Below are 24,043 nucleotides of genomic sequence, written 5' to 3' on the forward strand. Positions count from 1 at the left end.
GGTCACCCGTGTGCATTTCTGAATCGTAGAGGTAACCAGATTAAATCTTCCACTAGTACGGGAAGATTTGACGTTGAAACGCCGCGCCGGCCGGAAAACAGAGCATGCTAATCAGTGGTGCGAGAAAGAGGAGAGCAACCTTCCGGTCGGAATCTGAGAGAGAGAGAGAGGGGGGGGGGGGGGGTGGCAGACAAGGATAGAGGTGTGTGCCGATAAGTGCGACTCGTTATCGGATGCAGGTATCGGCTGGATCGATTGTCAATCGCCTTTTGAAGAGACGCACGCGCGAAATGCGAGTCGGAGGAGCGACGGCTAGACGAAGTCTTTACCGTTTCCAACTAAAATTTTCAAACGGTGAATCGGAGGAATGTCAGAGTAGTTATTCAGAATTTTCCATGCGGTTAAAGTGAGAGAATGGGACGAGAACTGTTCCAACGCGGTTCGAGTTCGTCAACGGAAAACATTCTGAGAGAAATATGAGGAAGGTAGATGAAACGAGAACTGCTTGCGGGAATAATAAAATGTCGATGACAATTATAAGAGTAACACGTAGGTGATTAACGTGGGCGTTTCAATTTCATTCGAGTCGCTTCTTTGTAATTTACGCTCGCCGATTCGCGGATTGATTGCAAATGGCTTTCTAAAAAAAGGCGCACGTGCGAAGTGCGCGACTCGAGGGCGACTAATTCGTCCGCAACAGGAAGGAGGAACTCGTTGAGAATATTTCTGAAGAGGAGCGCCGCCTGTAGGAGCAGCATCGTGTTCAACGAATCGAATTAGAAAGACGATGCACGGGAATTGAAGAAATCAAGGGCGGATGGCCCGCATTATTTTTTCACGAAATCGCATCGCACGGCGGACTTCCTCGCGCTCTATTATGCGACCCGGACAAAGGCAATCCTGAGGAAGAAAAGAAAGAATGGGACTCGACTCTTGTAGACAACGTAAAACACAATGCCGAGCACCACAAAGGCAAACGAGCCCCGCAGGAGAATTTTCCAAAGGAAAATTTGTCGTCTTGCGACACGCGGCCGCGCGAGAACTAATTTTCCGGGGCCGACTGAGATTTTATGAATTGAATTCAGAGCGGCGAGGAATGCTGAGAGGAACCGGTGTCCGGGTGTTGTGTAGGATGGCGACTTCGAAGTCATTTTAACCCTAAATCCAAAATAGTTCTTCTGACCTCCTCTATTTTATTCTACATTACTTAACGCATACGATATTGCAACAGTCTTTTATATGATAATGTAAAATTGATTTTATAACGTAATAATCTTTAGCGGTGCCGCAGAGTCGGTACTCGACTGCCAAGGGTTTTAATAATCTAAAATATTCCTGCTAGTTCGCAGCTGTAATCTTGTAACTTGTAATTGCTGTCATAAAGAGTTACGTGGACATTTTCCCTTTGAAAGATCTCGACGAGATGAAAAGAATAGAGAAAAGTTAATTCCGAGTTGTTCAAATACTCCAGTTGTTTTATGTGCCCCTACACCCCGCCACCATAAAATTCGCATTGTCTCTAACAAGCTCGCAGCCGAATCTCGAAATTGACCGAACTTTCCAGACAACCAACAACGAATGTTGCACAAAGCTGCTACCACCAAAACTTTGCCGACAGTCCAAAATCTTCCGTTACAACAACCTCTAACAGAACACGGGGAAGAACCAAAGAATCCATCAACTGTCACATCGACAGCCCCTAAAAACCAAACTAAAAAGACAAGACACATCGGTGCGATGATAATATGAACATATTATCGTGATCGAAAAACTAGCATACCGAACCTGAGACTATTCTCGAAAAAAAAGAAAGACGAAGTAGAAAGAGCAGTGATAGGAACGACAGCTTGACGACCCGGCAAAGTCAACTTTTCTGCGTAGCATCGAGTCGGCATGGTCTTACCCCGCAGGGTGTTGGACTCTATTTTCATCGATGATCGATCAGAGCGCTGACCGAGGAAAACAAGAGCACCGGAGCAGTCTCGGAGCTAGGAGAAAGAGGGAATCACCTTTCTGGTATGACACCGATAACTGCAGCATCTGCAGATCTTGGAGGGCTTGCAGGACTTGTAGGAGGAGACGTCCGCGTGTCTCGCGGCCGGCTCGCAGCTGGTCAGCCGAAAGTCCTCGGATCTGTCTTCGCCGGTGATCTTCCTCTCCTTCTCGAGGACGTCGGTGAGTCCTATGCTCTCCATGATCAGCCTGAGTCGGTTCTTCTCGGTCTTGACGGTCTTCGGGTTCTGGTGCACGGTTCTCGGGAGCGGGATCATCGAGCTGCCACGAGGAGTCCTCTCCGAGTCGGTGGCCTTCGACGGAGAGGCGTCCTGCCTGCCACCGGAAGCGGTCTGCAGCGGCTGGTTCTCTCTGTTCTCGCTCGGCATCTCTCTCTCTTCGCACCTCTCGATCGATGTCTCCGGGACGGGAGAGGTCCGTTCCTGCTTTGTTTCGCGAATAATTGATACGCGACACGATCCTAGATCGACGCGACGCGACGCCCGGTGTCCTGGCACGAGCCACGTCGGCGCACCATCAGACACAGCCACTCTTCTCCGAGTTTCGACCCTTCCTCATCCACCGAGGGGCAGCTTCATCGCGCTCCATCAGGCGTCGAGTACGTCCCCACGCATGCGTCGAACCAAAGATTTTCAAAATGTCCCTCTGGCATTTCTCACCCCCCACTCCTGCCACTCCTCCGAGGCTTTTACCCGTGTCGCTGGTCCTTCTTCTTCTTCTTCTTCTTTCTTGTCGTCTTCTGCTGTTTCTTATTCTTATTATTCTTCTTCAGGACTCGCAGATGCGCGAACCAGACTCCTCCGAGAGTTCGCCGACTGTCGAGTCTAGTGTATTGTCTTGGCTTTACGACGCCTTTTTAATCTCACGCGACTTTCACTCGCGTTCTAGCCCGCCGCATCTTCCGTGCTGTTTCGATTTTGGTAATTCCATTGCTACGGGGACGTTTCGGAGCTTCTGGTTTACGTTGAACGCGCTAGTTTTGAAACGGGTTCATTGTTTTTCTTGTTCTGTTTGTTCACACGCTCGCGGTAAAATATTTTAATCAGCTGTAAAAACGGACAGGTGGATCTATTCTTAATACACGTACCGTGCCACGTGCACCGACGATGGCATGGGTTAAACTTTTCGTTCAGGCCGTGTCCTACTGTTTTACAGGCTAAAAAGACATGTTTTGTAACAAATTCGAGACTGAAGAATATACCTCGATCACGAGACATTATGAAAAATATACTCTAGAGCGAAGCAAGTAATGTTTGTTTAATTCTGATATATAAAATAATTAATAAAATATTAAATGGCCTGAATGGAAAGTCGGGCAGATTAATGCAGACATTTTTATTCTACACATATGCAGATCACGTATAGATACTCTGCTCGTTAATATCTGATTAAATCACGCTCTGTTAGAAACTGATTTTTCGCACTCGAGAGGGAAGCGTCGGATTTGAAAACCATAAAGAACTGCACGAGAGTGCGGCGACCAGAAACTACTCGTTCCGCTGCTTTTCTGTCTCGCGAGATTTCTTTCTCGCTTTGCGGATTATACTTTCCATATACGATGATGAAATACGTCGGACTAAATGGAGTGAGGTGATCGATAACTTGTGAATCTTTTTCTTCTTTATAGCGATCGGATAATTAAATTCTCGATTCGACGCGACTTATTCCGAAGTTCCTCGATTTGACGCAGCTTCGATGCAACCGTTCTAATTGGACGAAAATGATATATGATACCGAGGATCTTTAGCATTTTAATAATGGCGTCAGCTTGAAATCATTCGATACTTCAATCAGCATGTGGAAAGTTTCTATTTCCGTTAAAAAATCCACCCGTTCGAGCGTCAATCGTGGATAGGTGGTGTATTCCAGGAAAGATTGATTCGTCGAACAATCGTCGCACGTCGTTAATTGCTGTTCCGTGGTCGGAATCGCGATTCCGTCGCGTCTTCTCGAATCTCGTGGATCGAATGTAATTTTCCTTGCGACACAGACGTCAATGTCTCGGCGTTCGCGAGTTCCATTTATAGCTGTACGCTCCGTTGCTCGTTCACGGCCCACGTTTTTCCATTCGTTTCGCAAATCGACCGGACGCACCTTTTGCGGCATTTGATAAGGTAGGGAAATCTTTCTTCTTTCCGCGACTGAATACCCTCCTCCTAATATTCGTTCAACGTTCCTGCTCGTGCTCCCTCCCACAGAAATTCCGACTTTTCCGCTGATCGAACTTTCCTTGATCTCCACTCACTATAGACGCGCATTCGCGTTCGACTATCGAAATCTTACGTCATCTAGGTGCGCGCTTTATTCTATTTACCATACAGCTATCGTTCTATTGAACACTGCTAGTATTACTGAATTTCTATTGTATATTCTATGTAAATACAACATTTTTAAACAAAGTTCAGTGGTTGACCTCTTAGGCACGGCGCGCCACTATAGCGGCTTTCGTGAATGTTTCGTGCTTGACTCAATTATTTTATTAATTATTAAACTAAACGATTACAGTGAAAGTGTGTATGTACAATACGCTAAGAAAAGAATATACGTAATTAATACTATATACATATAGATATACGGAAAAAATATATATTAAGAAAAAATGGTAATTTAGTTACTAAAAACTTTATTCGCGCAAAATCGAGCCGTGCCTGAGAGGTTAAGATAGACTGGATTAGAAAAATCCTGCAAGATCTAGCACTAGTTTTCGGCTTTAATTTGCTCCATCTGATCACGCTGGGATACTCTCTGCGCTTCCGACGCTTCCCTTATGAATGCATCCAAGCTTATCCTCCAAGATCCAACAAAGAGCCACCAAGGAAAACTCCGAAAATCTCGGAGAACTCACAGGAAACTCGCAACAACTCCCGAGCTTGCTTCACGACACAAAGATCCACCCGAACCCCCCTAGATCCGATCGCTGTTGCCCCGCGGATCATTAAACCGTTCTCGATCCGCGCGAGATCCGACGAACACTCGCGCCGCGTAAAAATCTTCCGGCACAAAGGTCACGTTCGATTCGTTATTTCCTCGGTCGGCTGGCTGCACGAGTGAGAAAAGGGTGACATCAAAGACCCCCGAACATCACTGACAATTCATACAACCGAGAATGCCGTCAGCCGGCTCCTGCCTCCGAGCCTGGACCCCCGAAACTTCGCTCACAATCGACTCACTGTTTCGCTACACGTTTTTCTCTCTTTACCTCAGCTTAGCTACCGGCGTCGCGGAGAGACGAGATTGAGAAGAACGCGAAAGTCGCGGCGATTATGTAGAGAGGACTGCTGGCTGATAACGAACGCGACGCGACGCGACACGCCAGGGTCCTCGTAGTGTTGGTAGCTGAAATAAACTGACGTAGGTTAGGGGATCGAGGAACAGCTGGGCTCGGCCTGGCTGCTGTACGCCATCACTGACTCACTCAATGCCTGCTCCCGTCTCTCTCCGACTCGCAGCTTTATTCGCTCTCCTCTCTCTCTTTGGTCCCACCACGGCTCTCGGTCCACCATCGCCTTTCCTCTTCAGAAACTGAACTCCTTCTCTCTCTCTCGCGCGCTATTAGTCGCTGCCTTGCCCCACTCCACCCTCGATCGTGATTCCTACTGGTTCTCTTTTTCGCTCGCTCTCTCTCTCTCTCTTTTTCTCTTGCCCGGTTGGTAGCTGCATTATTCTCTCTTTGTCTAGTTCACTGTCCTTCTCCGTCGCGACGTGGAAAGTCTCTGATGTGTTCGATCTGCCCCTTTCGCTGGGCCAGCCCGGCGCCGCACAATGTACGAAAACACGAAAACTGGCCAGGTATATTAGGAGTACTACAAAAGTAGTATGTGTATTTCTACAGGTGGCTCGTATAGGGGGTCTCCTGGTCGCTGAGTCACGAATTTAATATCGGACGTAATTTTTCAAGAAGTTTTTACACGTGTGTACGAAGTGATACATTCATGCAATGTAGAAACTGATTGTATAATGATGGAAAAAGAACGATAAAAGTGATGTTTAATAGAAAAGATATGGATCAAAATGCGCTTATTTTTCGATGGATCATCGATCAAGAAAGTGCAGAAATTGCTCCGAATTACAAGCAAACGCTCGGAACATTTCCCCCCGACACGTTAATCTCTGTTTTAATTACTTTCGGCGGTGTTCCGTCGAACTTTTCATTTTTTTTTCCAGGCCGACGAATTCGTTCCTTTGTCGCGCTGCGTATTTTTTAATGCAATATGCCCGCGCCCGTTGTTTTGTCGAGGTAATTTGCTCGTTACCAATTCACCCGTAAACATAATCGAGCAATTTATTTTTCGGAGCGTACTTCAATGTTTAACGTACCCGCGTTTGTTTAAATTGTGGTGTACGATTGTTCCACGCCGCGAAATTGTCGATTTCAATTTTTCCCGTTCGCGGATTCGTTGACAATCTGTGCACGGTTCAATTGTTGTTTCTGTCCAGCGTTTGATGCATAAGTGTATTTTTAATATCTTTTTTTTTAAGCGGACGTATTTGCTATTGTTTTGAGAAACTATTTTTAAATGTTATCTAGTGAAATAATACACGATGCGTCGACGTGATTACTGGAATAGTTATTTAAGTGGGATTTCCTTTTACAAGTGGTTATAAATAGTGCTAGAACATAGCATCGCCGGTACGTCGGACGTCGCTGCAAGTGCCAATTCAATTCAATTGTTTTAACAGCGTTTGCAAATTTAAATGAGTGGCGCATCAAATTTTCTCTGTCTCCGAATTGACGACGTACACACAGACACGGTGTTTCCTACAAATAGCATTCCCTCCGTCACGAATTTCTGAATTTCTGCTGTACTAATTGCAAAAAGCACAAAATTTCGTCATGCGTTCACATTCATTATGTTCTTAATCATATAATCTGCGTACCTCTATGCAAATTTCCTTCTTCGTACGACACGTTGAAAAAAATAAAATTAGAGAAGAAACAGTATATTCTCTAATAAACATTTGTTGTAACACCGAAGGTAAATTATATCTAATAATTTTTTTTCTATTTATTTTTTATTAGAAATAAATCTTTTACTTATTTAATTTTCATGTAAAATGAAGCCTGGTGAAATTTTCTATTGTATCTTGTCGTCAGGTATTTTACGGTATGTAAATGCAGTTGATAATGCAAAGCCGCGCGTTTCATAATTGGCATACACCGGGATTAGTCGGTATTCGTAACTTTGATTTCACGGTGTTCTCATTAAGTTAAACGCGGAAATAATAAAATCTCTGCGGCGTTTTTGTTTCACTTTCCGCTCGCGTTGCGATTTCATGGTTTCCGCCTGCACCGTAACGTGTTATTGATTTACCTTGATCTTTCGTGCGGAATTACTCTTACGTCATCCGGCATTACGCTCTCTTTTCTGCTCCCTCGCATGAAACCGCGCCTCCCTCCCCATTATCCGTCCCGAATTGTCCCCCCTATGTACGCCACTCGGAGTAATTAGCGTTTAACGAGCTATGCACCGAGCGATACACCGAACGCGATATGTCAATAATACCTTGAAAACATTAATGCACCGCGTAGCCCCGAATCGTTCCGTAAATACATAAAACGTCTTCGTTCGCCGTGTCCTAGAAAGCAGTAGTCCAGTTCTAGTTCGTTTCTGCGACCAACCGTGACCGAAAAATTCCACTAAGTAGTATGCGAAACGCGTTATCCTTTCAAGCTGCGATCAATTGTATCGGATTCCTTCCTTTTAAAATGTCAATCAACGAAGAACATTTCCGTCGCGATCGCAGAATCGTCTTGATCTCATTTATCGTTATATAATAATAGAAATATACAACTTTATATAAATGGCATTGATGATCTTTGAAAAGAAAACAAATTCCACCAAATCATGCGTCCCTTTGAAACAAACAATTTGTTCCTCGAGCATCTCCTCTTATCATTATCGATGACGGAGATATCGCTCTGTAACAGAGTTACCGAGGCACTCTGTACATCTAATACGCGACTTGCATATTCAAAAATGTGAGTCAAAGAACGAATCTATAATGTGTGTCTAAGAAATGGATCTGTAAAGTGAACCTAACGCAACGATGCTTTAATGTTACATGTATAAATTTGTCATTTTGTCAATCTCAATGTATCGAACGTACGATTTAAATATCTAATAATTCTGAATGAAAGAAGCAGCAGCTCGCGGCTGAATAAAACGGTGAAAATTCTCGTTCTTACACAACAGACTACACGGTTCCGTGCCAAGACCGTATCCTTTCGCCCACAAAAAGCGGCGCGGGTCTTCTTTCTCCTACTGCTTTCGAATTTTTTTGCCGCCGGTTTTTCTTCCCCTCGAATTTCTTTTATCTCGCGATCGTTGACCGTCCTTATCTCTGGTATCCGATCAGAAAACCATCTTTTTCTTTTCCTCGTTAGAAGACTAGTCGCTGTCGGAAGTTTCCTTGATTAACTAACGGATTAACGAGCCTTTACGTGTCGACTGGAAGCGATGAACTGCGATGCTACGAACCGACGAACGAAGCAGCAACATCGACGCTCTTTATTCGATATCGGTGTACTCCTTATCGTCGTGTTTCTCGGTGTGCGATCCTCTTCCCTCTCGGTGGTCTGTCTTTTTATCAGAGCCCGCGGCTTTCGAGCGCCTCTTTATCCCGGATAGCCATTTTTTGTCGCGATAAACACGACACAAAAGTGTTTCCATACAATGCAAATCCTTCGCGCAACGACTAATCGCTACCAAACATAGGTAAAGAATATTTCAACTAACAGGTAGATATTTGCAAATAACGTTTCCCACAACCCTATTGTACATGTTTAATCTCAAATAGTCATTTATTTTTAAAATGCTAGTTGAAATGCTTCATTGATCTTACAAATGTATGAGGAGCATTTAAAATATATATTTTGTCACTGCTAATCTTGTATCGTTAATTTTCCTCTTGTGTTTACGCGAATACTGGCATGACCGTCTCGTAGAGGGTGCAAGGAACTCCGCTGCTACTCGAAATTGTTCCTGAATTACGTGTTGCTTGAAAAATCGATACACTGGGTGGGGCACCTAAATGGGAACCCTCCTAAATATCTTTGACATTTATGGCAGAAAAGGGACGTCGGAAACGGCGCTAAACTTGTCGGAAAGTTAATCAAGATAATGAAATCGAAGACGTTCTCTGCGATCCTATTTTCGTAAATAACAATTGGAAATCTCGGGCGCACGTCTCGATCAGGAAAATTTATGGAAGAAACGTATTTCTGATATCATAATTTACCACGCCAACTGAAACCTTCACATAATTCTATAATAATTGATAAACATAGCTAGCTTTGTCACACTCCTGGCAAAGGTTTTTTAAATTGAAACAAAATTAGATTCTTCTGGCTAGGAACGATAATTAGATTGATAACTCTAAATTTTGAATAATATTAAAAAGTAAATAAAGATCGAATAATAGATGCCGACAGTGCTAGAATTAATAAAAGATTCTCAACAATAATAAAAAATAAATCAAGGCATGCAAGAAGCAGGAATACTAATCGTCGCAATTACAATTGAAATCACGGTACAGGAGATTAATGGGGATATCTAGTTAGAGCAATTTGTTAGACACCTCTAAGAGAAGTTCTTCTTGGATTTGTGTACGGATTACAGTGCAGGCAGAGAAAGAAAAATGCCGAACATGGAGTCAAAGAGCTCGATGCCCCATGGCGTGATACACTTGAGCCATTTCGAAGGGCAGAAGAAGCTCTGATCAATAACATCCACCTCAAAGAGTGGCAACCCCTCTGCAATAACTCCCCTATGGTCGTAGCGCATGCTCACGAATTAAATGCCACCCCTTCTCGCGATTTCACCATACCCGCCCCCGTTCTCGGTCGAAGGGGATGACGCAGAAAAAAGAAAGACGGCAAATAAATACGCGAGGCGTGTGCACTGTACAGGCTAAAAGTGCACGCAGCGGTGCGCTATAATCCCTCATTGATACTGGGGTGACCTTGATAGTGAATGCAACTCGGAAGCTGCGCAAATAAACCAACTAATTAGTATACAGCGATTCGCCCACCACTACAAATGCGGCAGTTACTTTAACTTTGTTATTAATGTTACTATCATCGTCGAAGTTTTGTGCAAATATAATAGATCATTTGTCGGAATATACAGGTTGCCCCAAAACGATGTTACTTCCGTGAATGAGGGGGTTCCCGTGACTTTTGCCTCAGCGAAAATGCAATTCGCGGCTTTGTTTGTGAGTTACTGACGAAGAACGCTGGCCAATGAGGAACGAGCACGCGTTGGTCAATTAATGCTTGAGAATCGAATATTTCTTTGGTTTCTTCGTGGCACGTTTCCGGCGACCTCGGCGCGTTAATTAAAGCAGTTTAAACCAATGAGAGAGACACAATCGATAACGGGAGTGTCTCTTGGCTCGAAGGCAATCGAGGGACAATCTAATTTTTCGTTTCAGAAAAATGTCCATCGACGAAGACGAGTCTCATATTCCAGTCGTGATATTTCAGCACGCGGATGCTGCGCATTACCTTGTTCACCACTTTAGCGTATCATGGTCATTAATGCACTGTACGGCATGTGCATCGCTTATAGCGTAAGTGCATTAATGCGCACGTTGACGAGGAATGTTCGGTAATATTTATGAAATGCCGAAAGATTGGCAACATCGTATTAATTACTGACGGGCGAAACGTGCGAGCGAAATTTTCGATTAAAATTAATTAACTGCTCGTTGCCGAATGACACATAATCTGAAAATAATTGCGATCCAAAAGTGAAACACGCGAATCAATTCTTCCGTGATCAGTTTCAAATTCTGTGTTAAATTCTTGAACAATGAAATTAATTTACGATTCATCCGTGTCGTCCAATGATGCAAAATAAAATAAAAAGGAAATTAATATAAAATAAGATGTTATCGAAAACAGTATATTAAATAATGTTATCTTGAAAGTAATCGTACAGGCATTGAAATAATTATGAAATGAAGTTATATGTTAGTTGATATAATATTTCAAATAAATGCGTTTCTAACGTAACCAGATTTGGATCGCGGTAATTACTCGGTTTATTTTAATCGTAAATCTCCGAGTCCATGTACCATGGAGATCCGAAGCAACAGGAAATCGAACCAGCTTACCTGCAGAACCACCGGTCTGTGACTTCGGCTTCTCCAGGTCAGAAGACGACTGGTCAGTTCTCCGGCATGTATGCCCTCGCTGGTGTCCAGGTTCTGATAGAAGCCCGGTTGAAATCGAAAATTACTGCAATAAAAATCATTCTTTTTAAGGCCAATTCAATACTTTCGAATAGAACATAATATTCGCCGTCTCTTTAAGCAAAGTCTTCCTTTTACAGATCACGCTTCACATAAATACCGGATAGCATCAGATAAATTTTGTTGATTTTTTTATTACTATTAAAACTTCTTCCGATTCATTATCATTTTATAAACAGTTTACGTTAATCTTTTGATTCAAAGTTTTAATTCTTTGTAAACCTTGATAATATCTTTCAAGAGTTATCAAGTACTTTGTTCAATTTTATTTCGCGCAAACGAATGCCGATACAGATATACGATTTCTGTGTTAATGGAAAAGCAAGGAAAAATGGTGCGAGTGCAAGAAAACAAATTACAAAGTCTCTATGCCTCGTTAAGTGTCCCGGCACTGAATGCGCATAATGAATCGCGGCATGCAGCGATATGAAACGGAGCAGAACACCGTGCCGACGATAATTGCGCGCATTAGGAGACACTCTTATGGCGTGGTGAATGGAACTTTGAGGAAAACGCGGAAGCTTCTTCAAAGCCGGAGTTTAATGTAGCACTTACTTGTATTCGGACAGGGGATGCTGCACTGTCTCGTTGTTCTTGATTCTTTCGTGCTGCCTTATCACGTTGTCTGTCAAGTGCTTTCCTGGAACACAATCGTTTCGTCCAGAATTAGTATCGGAGCGTGAAATGTAGCGGAGAAGACTCGATCATTTACTTATGCATTTGTATCGGGACACTACTACAGAGGATTCCAACTTTTAACGATCTTCGAAAATTAATTTCAAGAAGTTTTCGACGTTTTCCAGTTTATTTAGATAGGGTCAATATTTTTATGCAAAAATCTTACACGATAAGAATATATGTTCATCATTTAATATAAAATTAATTATGCTCGAAAACAAATCGAAGGAGCAACAGTTATTTGTAATGCAATCAACTGAGTCTTTTTTAGAAAAATTAAAAAGACACCGGGGAGATGACAGTGAACGAACCAACCTATCACAAAATAAGAATTAAGAATTTAGAATTAAGTAGGTCATATAATTTTCTATTCTGTTTTATTATAAAAGTGTCTCATTCATAGCTCCCCTACCGAAACTTTCTAGAGCCACTGTACATAAAACCAAGTCCTATTTCCAGGCTAGCTATAAACGGTTCAAGGCAAGGTCACCAAACGCTCGCCACTCTGTTCGATTCTGAAATAAAAATCCATTCGATCGTGACTTCGGAACTTTGAAGTGCACCGTTCCGCAGTATCACAGGGGCGAGCATAATTTCACGTTTTTGCAACGGTCCTCTCCAGATGACCGTCGAATTTTCCCTAAAAATCACTGGTCCCCCAACTGGTTCACAACACTCTCTTTCTCCCTCAAGTGTGTGTAATCAAATAAAACAAAAATGCGTTCCCACTCGTCGTTCAGTATTTCGCGATGCGCCGAGCGTTTCCAGGCCCCGCTCAGCGCAATGCCTCGAGTGCTCTTCAACGAGCGCCGTTGCATCTTCCCTTCCGCGACCATCAGCACGCTTCGCAAAATAATCAAATCCCCGGGGTGAGGGCAGCGGGATTAAAAGAGAGGAAACGGGTAAACCGCCGAAAGACGACGAGCAGAAAAGCGCAGCCAGTCGTGGCTCGAGCGACGACCATCGACAAACAGGGTGCAGTTGCCTGCTGGTTTATGACAGAGAACAGCCTAACAGCGAATGCACGGGATTCCCGCGAAAAAGGAAATGCTTCGAAACAAGCGGCTGACAGAGGATCTACAAAAACGTTTGCACGAAACGAACGTTTCACGTTTATATGTAGATCTTTGTGCAGATTAGTATTTTCGAAGGTTGTTTTAACGTTCTAAGCCGTTCTCTTGACCGATAAAAAATCTCAATTTCTCTCAACTGTGTTACATGTTCTTAAATTGGTATAGTAATTTATGATTGCGTTAAATGAAATACCACATCTAATACTTAATTTAGCGATACAATGAATAAAAGTAAATTTTCAATGCTAAATTCAGAACAATTATGACGTTATTTCGCACCTATTAAATCTGTTAACGCTAGAAGTAACTTTCCACGCGATCTCTATGCGTTGCAACTGATCCAGAAAATTGATATGCGGCATAAAGAGTAGTTTTTACTTCTGAATAGATATAAAAGGATTAATCATCGTAAAACAATCTGGTCGGTATTTAATGAAACACGATTCTTTAAAACGAAATTAATCTTGGAACTTTAAAAGACGAGATAAGGCTCGCAAGTTTCCTAGGAACTGTTTATCATGACAGCGTATAATGAATTAATGTGCGCCAGTTTTAGATAAGATGCGGGTCTACGGAGAAATAAAGTAAAAAGTGGATCTTTGGAATATTTGAGATTCTGATAAGACTTTATCCCTAGGAAAAAATGTCGATGTGCGTCGGATTTTAAAACCTAGCAGCCAAGGGCTTTTTTGTTGCACATACGGAAATATTTTTTGTTAGTGCATGGTCAACGAACCAATGATGTAATAAGTTGTAATATTCGATAAAGAACATTGCAGTGAAGAAACTAAATTGCTATATGTTATGACATAAATGCTATGTCCCCGTAGCGGGGCCTTTCAGCTGATGATTGTTAACATCGATAGAAAAAAGCTCAAACGATCTATTTCGTCACGGGGCAAGCACGATCGCGCGTTAAAGCGTTTCTTTTCGAAATTGATGACTGATTTCCTGCATTAATATGCGCCGATCGCAGCCTTTTCTAGACACCGACCGGGCCGCATTGTATGTTAAACTCGTTGGGATCTTCGCGCGCGGCCTCCTCGGTGACGAAACAGTATAAATATGCAGTGCATTCACGCGTTCCTGTAATTGAATGGAGTTGCACGACAGACGAAACGATGCACGAAGCGTTCTTTAAATAGAACAATTACGATCGATCGACTTCCGCGATATCTGTCTTCAACCACGTCGGGCAATTGAACCTTTCTTATCGGAATGCAAACGCGTCGCTCGCTGCCGATGGACAATTTAAAGTGCATTGCACGGAAAATTAAAAGTACAATACTACTGGGTAGACAATTTTTCTATTATGCAAAGATTCGCAGTCTAGAGCGCACTGTGTGTATCGACTCCGCAGTAACTATACATCGATAGATTCGGGGCTGCTGTTGAAGACGTCCGAAACCTAATTAAGTTTCCTGTAACAGGATCGAGTAATTTGTAGATACATACGCAGGATAACCGTATCGAATTGATTCAGCAGCGAAGCAGCTATTCGTTTCGCCTAACCAATCACCGTAGCCCTTTAATAACCCGAACATAAAGTGCAACTCTCACTTATATAATTCACCAGAGAAGTTATGCTCATATCCGAGTGCGTGTCGCACGCGATACACGCTCCTCCTTTTTTCACATCTCTCGTGTTTCCCAGGAAAATGCGATAACCTCCGCCAACAAGCCTCGCACACGACCACGAGCCCGTTCCGGCGACCGGCTACCGCTCATCCTCTCCACGCATCCGGAATTTGTCGCGGTACCCGTTCACAAAAGCTGATGTTTTCCTTCCTAGCACCGTTTACGGTTGCCTAAATATACCCCAACCAGCAGAACACGGCGCACACCAGCCGCACTGCTCTCTCTTTTTGATTTCCGTGGCTTCGACGATATGTGACAGCATCGTGACACGCAACTGTTTCGCTCGCGTACCTACAACAACGACGACATAAGCCAATTATGCAATCGTCTGAACGTCGTTATGTAAATCGGAAAAGTGTAGCATTAGCGGGCTGCACCGGATCGGCCCCGGGATTAAAGTCTGATCGCGATTAGGGGAGCGACGACGACATTGATTCGACGTTTTTACCGCTCGCAATTAGCGACTTCGAACGGTCTCGATTTCCTAGTTTCGGTGCATTTTGGTGCAGGAATTGTCGTAATGAGCAGGGCTGTGGATTTTTCTGCAGAAGAAAAATTATCGTCAATAATTGCAAGATATGGGAGAAGTAGCGATAGATAATAATTTTAACCAGTTGACAGAAAAGTCTGTGCTATTTTGTGTTCGATCTATTATCCATTTAAAGATTGCTTTCACTCCAAAATGGTGAAAAAGTAACACGATGTCGTATAACATTATCCCGCAATTTGAATCCATTCGATTGGAATACTTTAATTTGTGAAAATTTTCCTAGTTTTTGGCACGTTCGTGAAAGTGTCAACAGAATCTTGTTACACTTATTCCCAGGCCGGCATTTAATACCACGTAGTATGACCTAACAACTCATGCGCCGGGTCCTAAATCACCCAGCATCCGCAGCAGCAACGTCCGCAGCTCGGCGCCGCGGTAAAAAACAAAGGAAACCGAGACAACGGACGCAAAAAGATTCGCGTCCCAGGTGTCGTCTAGCTTTTACTTTTGCCAGTGACGGATCCGGCAAGAGCCAGCGGGTTTTTCTCATTCCCGGACGACGCGAGTGCTTTGGATCTAGCGCTTTGGATCCATTGCGTGGCAACGGTCCAACTGCAGCCCCGGCTTGGATCTAGCAGACACCACTTGCCAGAGATAGCACACGAGGGCTTCGTGCCGCTTTTCCCATCCGTCTCACGCTGATAATACCGGCGAACTATGCGAGAATTGGGAAACGATCTCGTCAAACGCACGCGGAACTGGTCCCCAATGAGGGAATCCTTTAGCTACATGGAAATTCAGTCGAATTTTAAGCCGGAAGCAGGTTTAGCCGGCTTTGGTTACAGGCGACGCTTTTCTATCGAACTAACCGTTTCAGGGATTTATGCTGGAATTAGCGAATATTAGGTTTACGTGGGAGGTTTAGACTTTTCTTCCATCTTTTCTGAACTCAAAGGCTTTCCTATTGTATTTTAGAAACTGTTGCTATTTGCTTATGCCATTATTTAACCCTTAGGGCTCTATGGACGCATATATGCGTTTGACGAAAGTCGTCGTTGTGGCCGAAGGACGCAGATATGCGTTTACTCTAAGTCATAAAGACCGTAAGCGCTAGCCGCGCGCCGCCCCTACGGACCGTTTCGGCCGGTAGTATTTAGAGCCCTAAGGGTTAAACATTTATTATTTTCAAATTTACCCTAACCCTGCACGTCAAAAAGTTCTGTCATTAGTTGTCGCCCTACCACCAGGTCAGATATTCCGATTCCGCTAATCTTCGTTTCCGTATACCGGTTTTGTCTCGCCGGGAGCAATGTTCCCTCTCTAATCAACATTTCCAAGCGTGCTCGTACCGAAATTAAAAGGTACAGTTACATTTTTCTGCCGTGGCTATGTAGATCAAGCTTAATAAGCAACAATTAATGCTGGCTTGTACTTAACCCGACCGATTCAATTGTTACGGTGTGCAAAAGATTCGAACACTACATGCGTTTAAGTTGCCGAGTCGCCTGAATTTCGCGTGAAACGAGTTCTTTTTCCTACTTTTACGTGTTCCACTGACAAGCTAGCGGTACAGCGTTAACGCTTATCTCAAGTTCAACGCACCTGCAGTAATGTCGCGTTTACGGGACAGTAAAGACGTGCATTATGCATCTCCATAGTACGTATTTACGGCGAAATATATTACCGTGAGCAAAAGCCCTTCGATTTCCATGAATCAATCGGAAAAGTATTAAATTGATCGTTCGAGTTTTCGAAAATATATCCCACCGCTAATACTAAATATACTTATTGTTATAATAATAATAGTAATAGCAATACAAAATTGCCTAATATTAATCTTAACATTTTATAGTTATGTCAATGTTTCCTAATAATCCAACAGATCATTTGGATTAATGCAATGCAACAAAACTCCTTTTGATAAAATGATTTAAAATATAATTAATGCTGCATCATTCGAACTGTTTCGAATGTTGACGGAGTAGTTCGAGAGACAGAAAATGTCGTGGTATATAGTGGAAGAAACGCAGCGATTCGATGGACTACGATCGATCGCACTCACCTTTCTCATAGTTCTTCTGGCCGAGGCAGAAGTTGTGATTCACGTCCGGCGGGTCGACATTGTCGAACAAATCGGAGGACAATTGTCTCTGCAGACGGATCGTTTCATGGGTCAGCTCGCGAACTTGAATAAGAAGTTCCTGGTAGTTCGAGACCGGAAGCGTCATTGCTGTGCTCTGTCGCCTTCACCGCGCCCTTGGGCCCAGCTTTTACATGAACAGCCATCCGATTCGAATTCTGCAACGTAGAAACGAAAAGTCAAACACTGGTCCTGAATACTAAGTACTTGTATAAATAGAGTTCTGTGAATATATTAATAATCGGATCGCAAACTTCCATGCGAAGCTCTCAAAGTTCTTCCACATTTATTATCTTACAAAGCCGAGAAGCAAACTGAATTTCTCCCGCAGGAAGCTTCCCAAGTACGATAATCTAATGGGAACATGATCGACCTATACCGGCGACTAATCTACAATTCTTCCTCGTTACACGGTAATGTATTTTAAATTAAAAAAGCTTTGTGACCTCTCGCCGGATGCATTACTCATGGAATATTGGAAGAGGAACACGGATATACCATCCAGCCAATTGGGAGCCTCAATTTCCGCGGAAGCCGGTAGAAATGCCGTTAAAAAAGGAACAGTTATCAATGTTAAAAGAGCAATTTTTGGACCGTTTCCCGTTTCTTCACCGAAGCGGATTTTTTTAAAATTTCGTATTGTTGATGACATCTCTGCCAGGAAATGCTTCATCATATCAAAACGAGTACGAGTATAAAACGATAAAAGTTACGACGGCGAAGTATGCGTATGCTTAACATTGATATTAATAGCGAAGAAGTCATTACAATGTATTTTAGGTGGCGCTATCAATCGCAAGCTCGACAGAAGCGCCAAGTTCGTTGGCACCAGAATAAGGAAAGCGAATATTGTCCACTTTGTTACCTGCGACAAGAAAATCAATAGCGATGCAGCAACATTTTTCTATTTTCGCCGGTGACCCGTCGTGACCGTTTAAAAAGCAACCGAATAAAACATTGACAAAGCAGCAAGCGTTTTTTCCCCGTGTCGGACGCGTGTCGCGAACAATCGGCGGCTCGTTTCGGATTCGCAACAATAAACCACTCGAAAACCGGTGTGACAGCGTGGCGACGCACACCCTCTCTCCCCCCTTCTCTCTCGCTCGCTCTCGTTTTCTCCGTCTCTCACTGTCAAAAAACTCGGAATCACGGTGTCGCTCGGAATCGCAAGACTTCTGTTCCCGCGGGTGCACGCTTCTGTGCGGCTAAGTGCAGCACTCGTTCGTGCTTAAAAGAGCCTTTGTCGACGGGGGAGGAAATGCAGCGGTCCCCACCACCCGTTCCACCCCCGCCGGCACTTACACACCACGTGAAAAGCGTGCACGCGAACCAGAAGAGGGAACCCTAAAGTTGCACTCCACCGTCGTCGACCGGTTTGTTTGTGCGTGCTCCGAGGCATGGTAACCGTAGTCGATACACATCGGTCGCCATCTTTTTGGCCAACATTTTCCTCTATCTGCTTCTTCCCTTTTTTTTGCACACCCTTGCATAGTCGCCTTTCTTCGCGATCGCGCCGAGTCCTCGATCAAATTAACACTCGAACAGCGGATCTTCGCGACGAACATGCAACCAAACATGCTTAGGGTCATTCCTAATTTCCTTCTATCAATTCTATCGAGATATCTTTTCAGCTTTTCCCAATGAAAATGAGTTCAAATACCACATAATTCTTTACATATCAATGAAAAATGTCATCTGAAATTCGATTATTTTTCTCTGCACGTATTTCATCGACTACAAGAAGTTCCTAGGACAGATGTCTAACGTTGCATCCGCAAAGATGCTCGAGTCTGGCGATCACAAGGGCGTCGCGACACGTGTGCTATAATTTAAAGAACAAGTTCCCGAGTTATTAAACCTAACCGTAACAAACAACTGGTTCACGTTTAATGCGAAAATTATGCGTCCTAGGCGAATTTGTACGAGTAAGAGCACACTTCATAGAAAATAATATCGCGGTATGGAAGCGTAGCGGGTCTGCCAGAGCGCGTCTGTCTCGCTTCGTGGTCCATGACTGGAACCAGTCTAGATTGCAACGAGAAACAGGTAGAAACTTTGGCTGAATGCGTCTCTCGAAAAAAACTCGGAGAGGATTTCGACCCCTTTCCATGGTGACGACTCGAGAAACTAGACCATAAAGAATCTCGTCCCGAGAACCTCCTCGATGTAATGTTATCCCTCGTACTTTCGTATTTCTTCACGTTTACCCACACTGATTCTAGAATGAAAACTGAAAGCTATAGCACGGCCGCGCTGTTTCTTCTGGATCTTCGTACAAGATCAAAATTGTCTGCAACAATCGCAAGAAACAAGAGTTAGATCATATGTCTTTATTTAAGTGACCAAGTTTCTACTCTATTGAACTGAGAAGATGCAGTTGTTGAACGCGAATCTATCAGCACGTATTTCAATGGAATCATTGGTTTCCCGCGGGCCTTGATAGCGCGGTTCATGACGCCTCGATACAGGAGTGCAATAATCAGATTCTTACAGGGAAGCCATTCCAGTGTTCCTAACGGGATTATGCAAACCTTACATAATCATGTGCAATTACTAATCACCTTTATTATACATTGTCGCAATCACACGGGAGAATCTATTGTCAGATTTCATGAAAAAAAAACATGCAACCGCAATCCACCGTGAATAGCAAATTATCATTCGCTATAAAAGGAACACCGTGATACAGCATCTATGGAAGTAGAAATGATTCTAACCGTCCTAGATTATGCGAACCCGTTCTACATTATACTAAACATAATTCTCGGAAGCAAAGCTCGATACAGAAATATTACACTAATATTAATCTAATATTTCTAACACTTGTCAGATATTTTCAGCCAGGTCTAATGTCAATTACTCAGAGTAGACCCCGAAATGATACGACTTAGGGGATGACCGCCGAGATGGGCGATGATAAATATTTACCTGGGCAAAGTCGGGCTCGGAATTGATGTTAACAGGTTGTCCGATGGGAAAATACATATTTCACTGGCAGCTTGGCCGCTTGACAACGCATTACACCCCTAAAATCACCGAGGTTCCTCGAACGCCTTAGCTTGACCAGGTCATCTATGCGAAGTGTGCGACCGGAGAGGGGAATACACCGGCGAAGACACCATTTTACAGACGCTTAATGCCAAAACCGTGTTCCAAAAATATAACCGCGACAGCGGTTGTCCCCTTTGTCGTATTACGTGGAATTTATTAATGCGGTCGACAACTCCGTCACAAATAACCGTGTCTCCTGCATTTGTTCCCTCAAAGACCACCATATAAATAAGTTTCTATCGTACTCTGTGACAAAACTATAACACTCCCATGGACTCAGAATGTTCCTCAATAACGAAAACTATATAACAATTACAAGCGAAACGAGAAAATATGAAATATAATGTTTGCTTGAAATGATTTTGGTTATCAATTTCCATTATACATGACAGAAATAGTTTTTGGTTATATAGATGACGAAGATTGTTTTTTTGTTACAAAGAATGACGATGAATGACGAGAATGCATTAGCCTCGTTCTAAATATCAGAAAGCAGCAGACTAGTTCAGCGATGACGATTCCGCGAACCCGTTTTCGTTTGTTGCCTCATTAATGTCTGCAGCCCTTTATTCCGCGTTGTCTATGATTCGTGACACGTTTTCGGGCTGCTAGAATAGCAATCTGTGGCGAAAATTAGTTCACGGATGAAACAACGCCTTGGATAAACCTATTCTGACTGTTTCAAATCTCTGTTCCGCGATATTTTCGCAATTTCTTTCTTCTTGGCTGCGACGACTTTCTAGTTCGTATGTAATCGATAGACTGCGGATCTTTATGGAAATTCACATTCCAAAAAAGATAAAATTAAAGGAAAGTTTCTTTCGTCAACTAAAGGATTACTCGTTGTAAGAAGCAAATAAGCATGTGTTATATATTGTTAATTTATATGTTCTATCGCAACTGAAAAATCTGCGCTATTGTAGTTCCATCAATTTTTCCATACACGCGAAATTCTTCAGTTAATAATAAATCCCACATAATAATAAGTGCCACCGTGAGCTTCTAACAAATGTCTAAACCATATTTGCAATCTATTCTATCTCGATTCTACATATTATCGAAAACAATTGTCCTATTCCACACAATTTCCTAATACGAAATTACAAAAATAAAATTGACTAGAAAATACGCAACAATAAGGGATTACCATCGAAGCGTTATTAAGGTAATCTCGCACATTTCTATCGTACTATAAGAGATGTTCTACTTCTTGTGCCATTTAAACAAATCATTCTTGCAATTAGCAGCTGTGTGTCTTGCAAAGCAAACTCTCTTGTCAACTCCAAAGTACTCGGAGAATTCTCTCGAAACGCAAGAAATCGAACGTATTTATTTAAATCTATTAGATCACGGATGAGTAATTAACGCTTTAATACTCGAATGACAGACCTTTCTGACAAAAATATTCGCAATATTATATATTAATTTTGCTGAACAAATTTTTCGAGATCCTCCTTCTAGTCAGTCCATGTACAGAATGAAATTGACAATTTCGTTTCGCAATTTTCACAAATATTAATATTCATTAACCTTGGTGTAACAGTATTTGCATGGACGCTGAGTTGGGAGACAAAAATTGTATCATAATTGTCAACAGCATCATGTCCCCAGGATGACATATCCGAGTGAAAAGGGTTAATGAAATTCATTTGGACGAAATCGAGTACCTCTCAGACACCTGCTCGAAGGATTCTGCTGCCCGAACAGTATTCCAAATATGTTTCCCAAGGTAACAGTTCACGCGCCAACAATTGGAACCACACTTGAATCGCGATTAAGAGAATCGAGAGGAGAGGATTCGATAACAAAGCGACATTGCTAGCACTCGCGACAGTGAAAGGCGCAAAGAGAACCTTCTCCTTCCGCTGCTGTTCGAAAACTCATGGTGCACGCTCGACGCTGCCACCACGACGCTGCCAACCCCCACTCCCTCACGGTGGAAGTTAATCGTGCCGGAGAAACTACCCCTCGTGTCGTTTCTGGCTGTACAGGGTGAGGCGTAACTCTCGTTGCAATCGAAAAGCGGGTGAGAAAGCTCGACCATAGGAACTACAATTTTTTTCCCGGTCGAGAAAAATATTTGCGTGTGTTGGCAGCGCTGGAAGAGAATTGGTGTTACAGATATTTTAAAAATAAAGAGATCGGTAGAGTGGATATGCCTATTGCTGCAGAATTTCCTTTCTATACAAATTAAAATGCGTGGAAATGAATTTCTCGACTTGATAAAATTTATATCGGGCGTATTTTTAAAATAAAAATACATGTACGTAATTCGGTAAGAACTCGGAATTAATTAAGGCACAATTATTGGGAAAGGAACGTCTAGCCTGATTAAATAATATACTGTTCAAACAATCAGAAGGAATAACTTTGGAGGCGATGCTTTCAATGGATTGGACTGAGCTCATTGGCGAAAAAGGGGTTGCTGGCGCCTGCAGTAATTACACTGCGGGCGCTTTTGCGTTCGAATGCGCAAAATGCGGCGAATAAAGATTCGTTCATCGCATATTTTAGACGCAGAGTAGCAGAATTAAATTCCGTTGGATTATAAATGATGCTATTTAACTAAACAACGAAGCAATAATATAACAATTAATATGGAAATCGAGCAAAGTAAAAATCAGTGAAAGAATATTTGCATTTAGAATGATTATTCAAGCACATCGAAAACAACGTCAAATTATCCTGATTTCAATCGGTCTAGTTACGAATGCATGGAATCACAAAGTTTGAAAGTACTTGACGATACATAACGGTAACATTTGACGACGCGCACATTGTATCACGGATTAATGTTAAGAAATTACCGCGCGACTTTGCAGGAGTTTTCGAATAAACTCGAAGAGATTAGGATCCGGCCACGATAAAATCTTTCTACGGATAAATTGCTCGGAAAGTTGCGAGGGAGGGTTTAAATGGCCATCGCAGCCCACGTTTCTCGCTTCAACTACTGACTACCATCGCATGTAACAGATGTATACGGCTGTATGCTATTCCAGAAGGTTGTCATAAGCTGCGGATAATTATCTCCTACCCCGTAATTGCTCCCCTCGCCGAGACCTCCGAGAACGAGGCACGTTGATACTCGGAGATGAGCAAACATTAGGATAACCAATTATACTTGAGGAATCTCGGACCTGTATACTGTCTGCGTTACGCGCTGCATTTTACTCCCCTTTTTTACAGCAGGATATCATATTTAATAAATAAACTTTAACACCAGTATATTGCGTTAAGAAAAATTCACGCGTCATCTATAATTCGCGGACGCTTCTTTCAAGAGACACTACAAAATTGATTAAATTACGCGCAGAGCCAGTTTTTCTTAATAACGATCGAGGTGCATAAGCGTGAATGGAAAAAGAACGACGTACACCATCAGATTCTTCTGCAGTTAATTATAGTCACAAGGCTCGGTACAAAAACAGTAGATGCCTTGACGGGAATGTCTACCGGTTTTCAAGTAATACCATAAAAGTACAAAGCTCGTTGTCTGACCTGTATCTGGTTAGTCATGAAGAAAATCTGCGCACGTTTACGAGACCTTGTCGCGTTCGCGAACACGTGCCGAGTGCGATTACTATGGCGCATACCGCCTACATACTTCGACAACTTTCGGGAATCCTTCGGTACCGGCTTACTGGGTTGTCTCGTCCATCTTAATGAACGCTAATCGATTACTATGCTGATCTATCGTGTCTTCGG

At 42.8% G+C, this 24,043-nt stretch overlaps 1 protein-coding gene across 6 annotated transcripts in view; it reads right to left on the minus strand.

Annotated features, from left to right (window-relative positions):
- The window catches only part of LOC144469657 (uncharacterized), a 50,250-nt gene that overhangs the window by 18,931 nt on the left and 7,276 nt on the right, over nucleotides 1–24,043 (minus strand). For 2 of the 6 annotated variants that reach the window (XM_078180158.1, XM_078180154.1), the window contains exons 1-4: nucleotides 22,006–22,079; nucleotides 17,210–17,445; nucleotides 11,824–11,908; nucleotides 11,131–11,254 (exon numbers count right to left, since the gene is read on the minus strand). In XM_078180158.1, the coding sequence (XP_078036284.1) occupies nucleotides 11,131–11,254; nucleotides 11,824–11,908; nucleotides 17,210–17,375 (375 nt within the window). In that variant the 5' untranslated portion in view covers nucleotides 17,376–17,445; nucleotides 22,006–22,079. Of the gene's footprint in view, nucleotides 1–2,009; nucleotides 3,060–4,858; nucleotides 5,341–11,130; nucleotides 11,255–11,823; nucleotides 11,909–17,209; nucleotides 17,446–22,005; nucleotides 22,080–24,043 lie in introns of those variants that run through there. The other 4 variants (XM_078180159.1, XM_078180156.1, XM_078180157.1 and 1 more) reach the window with 3 other exon arrangements.

This window comes from Augochlora pura, chromosome 5 (genome assembly GCF_028453695.1).
Source record: "Augochlora pura isolate Apur16 chromosome 5, APUR_v2.2.1, whole genome shotgun sequence".
Classification (NCBI taxonomy): domain Eukaryota; kingdom Metazoa; phylum Arthropoda; class Insecta; order Hymenoptera; family Halictidae; genus Augochlora; species Augochlora pura.